General features: G+C 55.5%; 1 protein-coding gene across 3 annotated transcripts; it reads left to right on the forward strand.

Annotated features, from left to right (window-relative positions):
- Positions 1-3,305: 3,305 nt before the first annotated feature.
- TMEM214 (transmembrane protein 214) lies at positions 3,306-11,914 on the forward strand. 3 transcript variants are annotated; one of them, XM_021697363.1, is made up of 17 exons: positions 3,306-3,493; positions 4,363-4,562; positions 5,136-5,286; positions 5,586-5,720; positions 5,976-6,058; positions 6,487-6,592; positions 6,705-6,786; positions 7,083-7,184; positions 7,548-7,689; positions 8,290-8,381; positions 8,654-8,702; positions 8,898-9,011; positions 9,183-9,300; positions 9,822-9,918; positions 10,107-10,275; positions 10,417-10,562; positions 10,763-11,914. In XM_021697363.1, exons 1-17 carry the CDS (start codon positions 3,349-3,351, stop codon positions 10,887-10,889), a joined length of 2,058 nt encoding a protein of 685 aa, XP_021553038.1. In that variant the 5' UTR covers positions 3,306-3,348; the 3' UTR covers positions 10,890-11,914. The 3 variants fall into 3 exon arrangements, with proteins under 3 accessions (XP_021553038.1, XP_044774518.1, XP_044774520.1); XM_044918583.1 differs by having other exon boundaries at positions 10,107-10,274; positions 10,410-10,562; XM_044918585.1 differs by lacking the exon at positions 5,586-5,720 and having other exon boundaries at positions 10,107-10,274; positions 10,410-10,562.

The raw sequence follows: 11,914 nt of genomic DNA on the forward strand, positions 1-11,914 counted from the left end.
CTGACTCATGATTCAGCGCTCATCCCCGAAGACCGGACGTGGGACCTCAGGAACGTTCTCTAGGTGAGGGCTGGGAGTCCTGGTAGGTGTTTCCTCACCATCCTGAATATGTTCAAATTAGGGCCTTGTTTCTTCCATGACCCTGCTCCATGCACCTCCTCCAGACCACCACCATTTCTCTGATGACTCCAGATAGAAGCCTTAAAGAAGCAGTTCATGTCTGTTCATCCCTCATTCACTTCACCTCCTCCTTTTGACTCCCACTCCAACATAGATACTTCTGACCCTATTCTGTTTTTCTCCCCCAACAATTCCTTGCCTGCTTTTATTGATTTTTATGATTTTTAATTCCCTTGCCTAATTTTTAAGATTTATCCATTTATTTAAGAGAGGAGGGACAGAGAATCCCAAGCAGACTCCTCGCTGAGTGCGGTGCCCGACACGGGGCTCCATCCCAGGACTCTGAGATCATGACCTGAGCTGAAACCAAGAGTCAGACCCTTCACCCACTGAGCTGCTCAGGCACCCCTCCCTTGCCTAATTTTAAAGGGCTTTTCCTCTATTATTCCACGTAGATACTACAAGAAGATAAAGTAGTTGTTACCCAAAGTTCATCTTCAGGCCAAGACCTCACCCTGCCGTCAAAGTGGGTGTGGTAGGCAGAATAATGCCTCCCCCAGAGGTATCCGTGTCATAATTCCCCGAGCTGGGAACATGTTAGGTTACATAGCAAAGGGGAATTAAGATTCCAAGTGGAATTAAATCGCTAATCGGTTGACCTTAAAATAAGGAGAGTATGGTGGGTTATCCAGACGGGCCCAGCGAAATCACTAGGTCCATAAAAGTGGAAGGGGGGCAGAAGAGGAGGTTGGAGTGATGCCATGTGAGAAGGACTCAGTCTGCTGTCGCTGGCTTTGAAGATGGAAGGGGCCTGAGCAAAGAAACGCAGGCAGCTTCTAGATGCTGGGAAAGGCAAGAAAACAAGATACTCCCGTGGAGCCCCCAGAGAGGACCACTGCCCTGCAGACATGGTATTTTAGCGCAGTGAGACCCAGACAGACTCTCGCCTTCTAGAACTGTAAGATAATAAATTTGTGTTGTTTTAATCCACTAAGTTCATGACAATTTGTTACAGCAGCGATAGAAAGCTAACGCAGTAGTTCAAACTGTGCTTCAGTGGGCTCACCCTTCTTCTTGCCCCCACACTAGACACCTGCCTGGCCTCCTTGACCCCACATCTTTTGATTCTTCCCTCAAAGCCCATGTGGGTGGGTACCTGCCCCAGCCCACGTCCATGGCTAGTGTCTATGGCTGCTCTGAGAACACCCAGAGTTCAGGGGTATAAAGCCACTGCCTCTTCCGCCTCTTCCCAGTACCCTCATACTAAGTGTGTCTTTCTCGAGGAACACTAAAGATGATGAACCGTAATCTTCTGTTTACACATGTGTCTCTCACACAGGCTTCAAGTTCCTCCCAAGCAAGCGAGGCGAATCCTCCCGCTCCGCCTAGCACCTGGCGCCTAGCACAGTGCCAGGTGCTTACGTAGAGAAGGTGCTTAGGAAATGCTACAGGAAAAATAAATGACTCCTAACCCCTAGATGCCAAGGTACAACCAAGGACCGGCCAGACCAATCCAAGGAAACACAGCAAAGAAAGTCCCTCCCACCCTCTTAAATATCTCCACCATGGAGCAGACCCCTTCTTTGCCTCTATGGAAAGCTCGTTCTGTTTCTTTTCAGAAAACAATGTCTCCTCTGTGGCCATACACGTGACACAGAAGGGTTGAGCGAAGGGGATATTGTTGTTAGACTCTGAGTAGAGCTAAACCAATGATCTGAAAAATGAATTGAATCACGATCAGTTCAATTATGGTGCTTCGCAAAAGCACTCTATCTCAGAGCGACCTGAGGCAAAGTCAGCCACAGTCAGACCAGAAGGGAATGGAGGACAGGCAGGAGGCCGCAAGAGCTGGTCACCTCCCATCTCCTGCCTTCCCCCCACCCCACCCCCACCCCCACCCCCTCCTTCACATATCCCCATTTACCTTTCCAAAACAGTGGCTCATGCCACTTTCTCACTGGTCTCCCAGTCCAAATTCAGCAGACCACAGCATATGGGCTCCGATCCCTTCCCAACATTCTTCACTTCCCAAATCCCATTAAGCACCACCACGCTGAACTACTTCCAGTTTCCCAGCTTTGCCCTGTCGTGTCCCACCCCTAGGCCATCGCTTAAGTCAGGAAATCCATACAACTGGACTGTTCTCCCCACCTGTCCTGATCCCCAACCAGTAAAAATTCTCCCCTTCCCCATCTCAAATGCCACCTCTTTCAGGAAGCCTTTTCTAATCTCCTTCCTAAGGAACTCATCACTCCTCAGTTCATCTGTAGGAATTTGGACTCTATTAGTTCTTACTATAAGGGCTTGCCTTGCCTGTCTTGCACCTCAGTATGGCAGCTATGAATCTCATCCTCAGATATATGAGCATACATGAAATAACACATTTGTAATTGTAATAAACTACTTTCATTTCTCCTTCCCTCATCCTCCTCTGCTGGAATGTTTAAATGCTTTAAACATGGTACTACAAGCATGGTGGAAGGCCCTCCAGGGATAGTGAATGTCAGCACTAACCTGTTGGAGTGGTTCCTCAGGTCCGGGGCTCTTCATTATTCCATGCCACATCTGGGACTTGGGACTGCCTCTTGCCGTGGAAATCAGAGCCATTCTTTCCCATTACGTGGAAGGGGAAACAGCCCTGGCTGTCCCAGAACCCCAGACTTTTCTCTCCTATCAGAAGGGGTCTCCACTCTCCATTTCCTGCCCTCCAAACACTGCCCCTTCCCTCAAGCTCCGCCCTCTTCCTTGTTCTTCTGGATTTTTATAGCCCAATAACTCAAAAGTTTAACCACTAGCAACAAAGAAGCTAGCACTTTCCTAGAAGGACGAAAGCATTTAATCTTCAAACTCTCCCCGGAGGAAAGGAGAACTTTCCGTTCCATCTTTCCAGCACCACTAGAAAGGAAAGAAAACCCAAAACAGTTAAATTTCCGAGTCACTCAAGGCAGTGGCCTTCACACAGTAGGCGCTCAAGTAAGATTTTCTGAATGCAGTAGCCTCTCATCTCAACATCTTTGCCTGGATGTTTTTTGCTAGGAAGGAACCCCGAGCCCCTACCCGATCCCTCGCTAAGGATAACCCAACGAAAACGAAAGACTACAAGTCCCAGGCTGCCTTGCGGTCGGCGCCGCGCGCCGCGAGGCCCTGCGAGGAGACGTGGCAGAGCGCGGCGCGTCCGCGCCGGACCGGAAAGCCAGGGGAGGTGGCAGTGACGGGAGGGTCGGAGCCATGGCAGCCAAGGCGGCTGGTGGGGGGCGCTGGGAGGTGGTGAAGAAGGGGAGGCGGCCCGGGGCTGGCGGCAATGGTAGAAGCGGCGGAGGGGACCGCCGGGCTCTCGGGGAGGCGAACGGTGTGTGGAAATACGACCTGACCCGTGAGTACCCACCCGGCCGGCCACCCGCGCCGCCGCCCGGCCCCGGGCCTGCCCCTCCGGCGAGGTGGCAGCCACCCGAGCCCCTGGGCTCTCCTGCCCATCGGCACCCCCTGGTCAGCTACCGCGCATTGCCTCTTGAGCCTCACAAGAGGTAGACCGCGCTGGGAGGGAGCTGTCCTCGCCTCGCAGATGAGTAAACTGAGGCCCAGTGGAGTTAGATGCCTTTCCCGGGATCACATGTCAGAGGGGGACCAGGACTACGGTCTGCGCACACGTTCTACCAGCTGTTCCCGGCCCTAGCCTGGCCTCCCTGGGCAGGTGTCTGAGAGCTGGGGAGAGGCATCCTTCATTGTACACGGTGCCGCCTCCTTGAGTAACCAGCAGTGTTGCGGGGTGGGGGCGGACCGTCGGGAGGCTTCAATCTCGACACCCACCGAGCATTGTAAGTGGTGCCTGTCTCCCCAAAGTCTCCTGGAGGAGTGGAGAAAGCTTGCCACTTGTTGATTAGAGAGTTGTCACACTGGAACCCAGATGGAAAAGACCTGACCTCCCGGACTGGTAGCCACTCACCAAGGAAGCCAGCCCTCTGTATCCGATTCCTCCACTAGTTCCCACATACTCTGGTTTATCTAATAAAGAAATACCTCATCTCTGTGAAAGAGCCTGTGAACCCAAGAGCTGCCATGACTGAAAGAAGCAGGAGGGCTCCCCACCCTGCTCCTTAAGCATGACAGCAAGAAGGGGTTTTGATTCAGGTTCCTCGCTGAAGATGAATTAGGTGACGATGTGGGGGAAGGGACCACTCTTCCTGTGAGGCCCTCATGACTCAAGGGCCCTCATGACCTTTTGTCTGCCTGTCATTACCCCAGCTCCAATCCAGACGACAAGCACCCTTTACGAGCGGGGCTTTGAGAGAATCCTGAAGCGGCAGAATAAGGAGCAAGTTCCACCCCCTTCTGTGGAGCCTAAGAAACCAGGGAACAAGAAGCAGACTAAGAAGGTGGCAACCATCACCAGCCAAAACCAGAAGCAGGGTCGCTTCCGCAGCCTGGAAGAGGCACTGAAAGCTGTGAGTGTACCTAGACTTGAGGTGGGGAGACAACAGGGACATGACGTGTAGAGAAGATGAAAGGAGCAGGAGGGGGGGAAGGCCACTGGGGGACCTGTGGAATTTGGGACATTATTGATTGGGAGGAGGCGTTCAGGAAAGGGCAGAAACCCCAAGGGCTAGAATGTTTGCATTTGAGATAGATGAGGGAATAAGTTTATAGGGAAACCTAGATTAGTGCAAGGAGAGCCTTGAAGACTCAGGGATATCGGGGAGGGGGTAGAGAAACGGCTGTGGCTCCTCGCCCCGTGGAAGCAGCAATCTTTCATTTTCCATCTGGTCCCCTCGAACATGTGAAGGGTTTAAGAGTATTGGGCCTTGAGATCAGCAATCCCAGCTGTGCTGTGTTTTCTAAATATCAGAAATATCAGATGCAGCGATACTGTGGCATTCCACATACTTAACATTGAAAAGCAGGAATCCTTTGTGCTTCTGCCTTCACCTAGTTTAGCCATTTTCCCACCTCTACCCTGTTTACCTCTACTCACTCAACTCACCACGGCGGGGGGGGGGGGGGGCCTGTGTCCCTGGCAGCTGGACGTAGCAGCTCTGCAGAAGGAACTGGACAAGAGCCAGAGCGTGTTCTCTGGGAACCCATCCGTGTGGTTGAAGGACCTGGCCAGCTATCTCAACTACAAGCTCCAAGCGCCTCTAAGTGAACCCACACTAAGCCAGCATACGCACGGTTAGTTCTTCCAACTCCCTAAAATTAGACAAGTTCAAGAAAATACTAGAAAGGCTGTGTGTAAGCACATTAGTCAGTAACAGAGCCCAGTGCCCCCCACTGTCCTGATTTATGTGCGTGATTCAAGCTGTTCTCAAATCATCACGGCTGTGAGAGTGGGCCTCATGGGGATAGGGAGGCTGCCAGCCTCGTGCAGGGACCTCTGCGTGCATTCACCGTTCTTGGGGAGTGCAGCAGGGCCCTCAGAGCTGGCAGAGGCTTCTGGTCCTAGCATTCATGTGGAGGCCTTTCGGCCCCAGATTATCCCTACAGTCTGGTAAGCCGGGAGCTGCGTGGGATCATCCGAGGGCTGCTGGCCAAGGCAGCGGGGTCTCTGGAGCTCTTTTTTGACCACTGTCTGTTTACGATGCTGCAAGAGCTGGATAAGACACCAGGTGAGGGGGGGCCCCTTGTGAGGGATAGCCCCACCCCATATTGGGAACTTTCTACTCCCTTTTTCCCACTTCCAGATTGGCTGGGTGGTTCTGTTTCCAGCAAAGAAATGTGCTAATCTCAATACTCTTTTGGAAAGAGAGGAAGAAGTTAGGAGTCACTGGCCCTGGGTTCCGGGCTCACAGCTGCTGGAAGGGAGATTTCAGGTTTGGGGTACCAAGTAATATATGTAGGTCTGAGAACACCTGTCTCTCCAGGGGAGTCACTACATGGTTACCGCATCTGTATCCAAGCCGTTCTGCAAGACAAGCCCAAGATTGCCACCATGAACCTGGGCAAGGTGAGCTCAGGTGGTGGTGGGGACACCAGGGGGGCTAGGACCTGGGAGGCTGGGTGAATCTACACCGTTGGACCTAACTAAGGGCTAATGGAAGATGCTGGAAGACCAGTAACAACAGCTAACACTGCTAGTACTTGCTCTGGGTATGCTCTATGTATATATGAGGTAGGTACTGCTGTTATTCCTGTTTATAGATGAGAAGATTGGACCACAGAGGGGTTCAGTAACTTTCCTAGTTAGCGAACTAGTAAGTGGCAAGGATGGGTGAAGGCCAGAGCCTGGTGCCAGAGCGCACGCTCTGAATCACTGCCCTGTGCTACTCCAGCACTGTGTGCTCCGTGGCCTGGCCCTTCTCTCCCTGCCTGGCCTTGGGGGTGCTCCTGATGTTTTGCCCTGTTGCAGCCTGCCTTTCCCACTGGTCTCCTCAGTTCCTGGAACTGCTGAGGTCTCATCAGAGCCGACCAGCAAAGTGTCTGACCATCATGTGGGCCCTGGGTCAAGCAGGTTTTACCAGCCTCACTGAAGGACTGAAAGGTAACAAAGAAGTGGGGAAGAGAGAGGGATGGTCTTGGAGGCAGGAAGCTCCTCTTTAACCTCCCCAGTGGGTCCAGGCGTGATGCTTCCTCCCTGACCTTTGTCTCCTCAGTGTGGCTAGGGATCATGCTGCCTGTGCTGGGCATCAAGTCTCTGTCTCCCTTCGCCATCGCATACTTGGATCGGCTGCTCCTGTGAGTGATTGGGCCAGGGGTCGGCGGGGGGTGGTGTCAGCCAGGAAGGCCCATGGTGTCCAAAGTAACTGTTTGAGCAAAATGGGGTGCTGTGATCCTGGTGTCCATAGATGTGAGGAAAACCAGGACCAGCTCCTCCCAATCAGAACGTGATGGTGAGGAAGGAAAGGGAGGAAACCATGGAGGGGTAGGGGGTGAGGCTGAGTTCATGCCCATTTTCCTAGATATTGGCCTCAGCTGGGATCACGGCCTGCCTGGTAGTCTCCAGCAAGTCTGTTTTTTCCTTTCCCCCACAGGATGCACCCCAACCTCACCAAAGGCTTTGGCATGATTGGCCCCAAGGACTTCTTCCCACTTCTGGATTTTGCCTACATGCCCAACAACTCCCTGACACCCAGGTAGGACTGCCCTGGGGCACACCTGCTGTGAAGGATCCCAGCAGTGGGTCAGGAGCAGGCAGGATATTTCCTGTCCCTTCTTCTCCAACCACCCTAAATCTGAGATTCTCAACCTGCAAGTTCAAGCAATCGGTGAACCCCCTAAAATTATATGGACCCTCAAGTGTGATTGGCATATGGGCATTTTCCTGGGGAGGAGATCCATGACTTCCAACAGATTTTCCAAGGAGTCTCTGAGTCTGAAAAGACTCCGAGCCATTATAAGGCCCTTAGCGACACCCCTCCCGCAGGCAGGCAAAGGGACACATCACGTAGCTCCATCTACAGCCTGTGTCTGGCTCTCCTCCCCACCCCCACCCCCAGCCTACAGGAGCAGCTGTGTCAGCTCTACCCCCGACTGAAGGTGCTGGCATTTGGGGCAAAGCCAGAATCCAGCCTGCATACGTACTTCCCCTCCTTCCTGTCCAGAGCCACCCCTAGCTGCCCTCCTGAGATGAAGAAAGAGGTGAGGAGGGGCGCCTGGGTGGCTCAGTCGTTAAGCGTCTGCCTTCGGCTCAGGTCATGATCCCAGGGTCCTAGGATCGAGCCCCACATTGGGCTCTCTGCTCCACGGGAAGCCTGCTTCTCCCTCTCCCACTCCCCCTGCTTGTGTTCCCTCTCTCGCTGTGGGTCTCTCTCTGTCAAATAAATAAATAAAATCTTTAAAAAAAAAAAAAAAGAAAGAGGTGAGAAAATAACAGGAGGCCGCTGCAGAGCTTCCTACCTGCTAACAGCTTCCTACCTTCCTACCCCTGCCTTCACAGAACTTGTTTCCTGGGCCTCCCCTTAGCTCACTCCTGACAGCCGCCGTTCCCACTCACTCGTGCGCCCCCCTCACAAGGACACTATCAGACGTGGTTGGTCTCTCATGGCCTGCCTCTTGTCGACGAGTGATCGTCAAGCTCAAGCTCTGGCTTGGGAGCCACAGCCTCTCCCTTGTGGACGCTCAGAGATTTCTGGGGTCTTGGCACAATTTCCCCATCCTTTGGGGCGGGTGTGTTGCGTGGCGGCACTCTCCCCCTCCAGCAGCCCCGGGCCCCAGCAGTCTCTCCTGTCCCCTGTGCAGCTCCTGAGCAGCCTGACCGAGTGCCTGACGGTGGACGCCCTCAGCGCCAGTGTCTGGAGGCAGCTGTACCCCAAGCACTTGTCACAGTCCAGGCAGGTGGGGTTGGGGGGCTGCCCACCTCTGACCCATACAGAGAAGCCTTAACCTGTGCTTCCCAGCCTGTCCCTGGCCTAGAAGCAGAAGGGGAACATTTGTCACTGTCCTTCGGGTTTGTGCCTCTCGAATTGGGAACATGGCTGGGGTGGCCTCTGATAAGCTGCTCACTGTGGGAGGGCAGTGAAGGAGCCAGAGCCTAATGGGGGACCAGAGGATGGGAGGGGCCGAGTGGGCCCCCTGATTGGAAGGGGTTGTGCTTTCCCTGTAGCCTGCTGCTGGAGCACCTGCTCAGGTCCTGGGAGCAGATTCCCAAAAAGGTGAGGAGCTGGGAGGACATGGCAGGCTGAGCCTCGTCTGGGTTCTGGGTTCGTACCCCTCGACTGCTGCCCTCCCTTTTGCTGAGAAGGCACTGTATTCGTGCATTTGGCATGGACAGCAAAGTAGGGTGGAGGCTCAGAGTTCCCTTACAGGCTAAATGTTATCCTTTCAACCCAGACTTTCTTATCCTACAGACGCAGAAGTCTTTGCGAGAAGCCATCCAGGCCTTCAAGCTGACCAACCAGGAGCTGCTAAGGAAGGGCAGCTGCAGCGGTCAGGACGCCGCCGCCTGCGACATGGCCTGCAAGGTGCCAGCACCCAGCCCTCCCCGAGCTGCATGCTCGCCGACACCGCCGTCCCAGCGCCCCCAGCAGCCCCCGCGGCTGCCTCTGCGGTCGTGGGAGGGCTTGATCCTCTCCCTTTGGAGGCAAGGATCACCCCCTCCCTCTGACCACCGCTCCCTGCCGCCTCTCTCGTAGGGCCTGTTGCAGCAGGCGCGGGGCTACCGGCTGCCCTGGACACGGCTACTCCTGTTGGTGCTGATCTTTCTCGTCGGTTTCCTGTGCCATGACTTCCAGTCGCACAGCTCTTTCCAGGGTTAGCAAGAATTGGCAGGCAAGGGGGTAGCGTGAGGGTGAGGCCCGGAGCCAGCTGCAGCACCCACTGGCCCTATCACGTAGCTTGGCCCTGATGCTACAGAAGACAGGCTTTTCTGTCCACAACTTCAGATTGCACTGTTGCTTTGCCGTGCAGAAGTGTCTGTGTGTTCATGGTCCTGTTCAAGTGCTGTCTCCTTTTTAACCCCTGAGGAAACTGAGGGTCAGATTTAGCAATTAGCCTAAGGTCACAGCTGGTAAGTAGACGGGCGGACCCTCCAACCCCAGGCTTCCTGCCACCTACCTGACTGCCTCCCTCCTGTTCCCCGGGCCCAGCAGGAGAAATGGGCTCGCGCCCCAGGCCTGCGTCCCTCCCTCCGAGCGAGTGTGCTCCAGTGCAGACCGGAGCACACGAGTTCTGCTCCATCCCTCACGAGCCCTGCTCTGGGGCCTGTCGTGTGTGTCTCCCCACTCCCTTGCCCCCCCTCACCCCCCAGCTCACCAGAGGCCCCCTTTACTCAGCCTCCCTCTCTGGCCGGTTGCTTCGATCATCTGGGTTCTTGCCTGCTGGCCAGCAAGTGTGTGCCGGGGTCTACTCCTACAGCCTGCGGGGCTACCGGTGAGCTCCTGGGGAGGGGAGAAAGGTGGGAGGGACAGGGCCTGCTCTTCGGGGTGGTGACGGCATCAGTGGGGAATGATGGCAGTTTTCCCTTCCCAAGGCCTCCCTTCCCCCCCCCAGCTGTTCTTGGGGAGCCGAGCCATCTGAGGAAACTCAGCCTTCCTTTCTCCCCCCATCCTCTCCCACAGCTGGCTAGAGGAGACATTGCCGGCCTGGGGCTCCCACCTGCTGGCTGTGGTGAGGCCCGGTTTGCAGCTGGCCTGGGCCCACACCAGCGCCACCGTCAGCGTTCTTTCTGCCTGCTGTGCCTCCCACCTTGCCTGGATTGGTGACAGCCTCACCAGCCTCTCGCAGAGGGTAAGCCAGAGACAGGGAGGTCAGGGAAGGGCTGGTCTCCCCAGGGGCTGGAAGGTGCATCCCCACATGGAGCGGGTCCTCGGGGCCAGGATGCGTTCTCCCGGCACTCTAACCCCTCCAGTCTCTGTGCTCCAACTTCAGATCCAGCTCCCTGCTACCCTGATGCAGCTGCTGCAGTCTCTGAGGGAGCTGCTCACGCTTCTTCACCAGAACGTGCTGCTGTCGTGGTGGCGCATGCTGCTGGAGGCCCTGGCCCGGGCCCAGGAGCACTGCCACGAGGCGTGCAGGTGAGCTCCAGCAGGAGCCCCAGAGCCCCATGCCCTCTCCCCCGGGACGAGGCTCTCGCTCGCTCTCTCACCGTGCCCCACCCCACCCCTCGCACATCCCTCGGCCACTCTGGGATGCAGGTTATAGGTCTGAGCTGCGACCCTGTGACTCAGCACAGCGCTGCTTCCCCACTCCCACATGTGTTCTGCTTTCCTCCCAGAGGTGAAGTGACCTGGGACTGCGTGAAGACACAGCTCGGTGAGGCTGCCCACGGGGCCTGGCTCCGCCTGCAGGACGTCACCATGGCTTTCTTGGACTGGGCACTTGCCACGATCTCCCAGCACTAGGTCCTGCCCGCCTCGCCCCCGGTGCTGTCTGGGGCTGGCCGTCTGAGACTGCTGGCGGGTAGAGGACCGAGAGGCAGTTCTGCGTAGGCCGCTTTTTTACTTGGTGCCTGAGTTCTGTCTCCTAGCGACTGGCCGGTGGCCTCGGCCTCAGTTCCTCCCTCTTCGGTGGGGACTGAGCCCAGGGATCTCTCAGCCTCCTACCCCTGATCTCACTGAACGTTTGTCTGGCCCTATTGCATGTAGCTCCCAACCTCTGTCCTCGGGCTGCTAAACTCCGTCACCCCCTCTCGTCTCCTGCTCTCCACTTCCTTCCATCTCATTCCCGAAGCCCCAGAGAGCTCATCTCCAGAACGGTGGGATTCCACTGAGTGACAACTGCATTCTTCTGAGGAAGGATTCCTGCTCCTAGACTCTAGCCCCAGTGGAACAAGGAAAGAGGCCTCCGGAAGAACGTCGCACCACAGTGGGCGACAACAGCTTCACCTCAGCCCACAGCCTGGGCATGCCTGTCACTGGACGTGAGGGCTGGGCGGAAAGGCCTCTCACCTCCGGATGCCCGACTGCAGTCTTTTGAGGCCTCTCACTGCCCCCTCTGTCACGGTCCTACTTCTTTACTTTCCACTCCCCTTCAGGGCTGGGGGACTGTGCCTCAGGGTTCAGCTGTTCCCCATTGCCTAGCCCTACACCATCTGTCTGGAGAGCAAAGCCCAAGTAGTTGTGTGCCTCGGGCGCGGTGAACCTTCCAGCAGCCTGTTGAGACAGGAGGCAGCATATGGCTCCTCGGTACGCCTACTAGGTGGAATAAAGGACACAGATTTGATTTCCAGCTTTCCTTTCCGCATCCTCATATAGGAATTCCCATAGTTGTGACCAGGACAACAAAATACCGGGCACGCACATGTTCTCCTTTGGCCCCCTGCCTCCTGCGGGTTGTAGCCACTGGCTGCAGTTGAGCTTCTGGCAGGGAAAGTTCACACCCATCATTCTCAACTTTGGCCTATTGAGGATTCCAGACACTCCTTTTG

This window comes from Neomonachus schauinslandi, chromosome 10 (assembly GCF_002201575.2).
Source record: "Neomonachus schauinslandi chromosome 10, ASM220157v2, whole genome shotgun sequence".
In the NCBI taxonomy this organism is placed as follows: domain Eukaryota; kingdom Metazoa; phylum Chordata; class Mammalia; order Carnivora; family Phocidae; genus Neomonachus; species Neomonachus schauinslandi.

Coding starts and splice junctions, on each gene's coding strand:
- TMEM214 (XM_044918583.1), top strand. CDS start 3,349: ATGGCAGCCAAGGCGGCTGGTGGGGGGCGCTGGGAGGTGGTGAAGAAG. Junction 8,703..8,897: donor GGGAGCAGATTCCCAAAAAG/GTGAGGAGCTGG, acceptor CTTATCCTACAG/ACGCAGAAGTCTTTGCGAGA. Junction 9,301..9,821: donor GTCGCACAGCTCTTTCCAGG/GTTAGCAAGAAT, acceptor CCCTTTACTCAG/CCTCCCTCTCTGGCCGGTTG.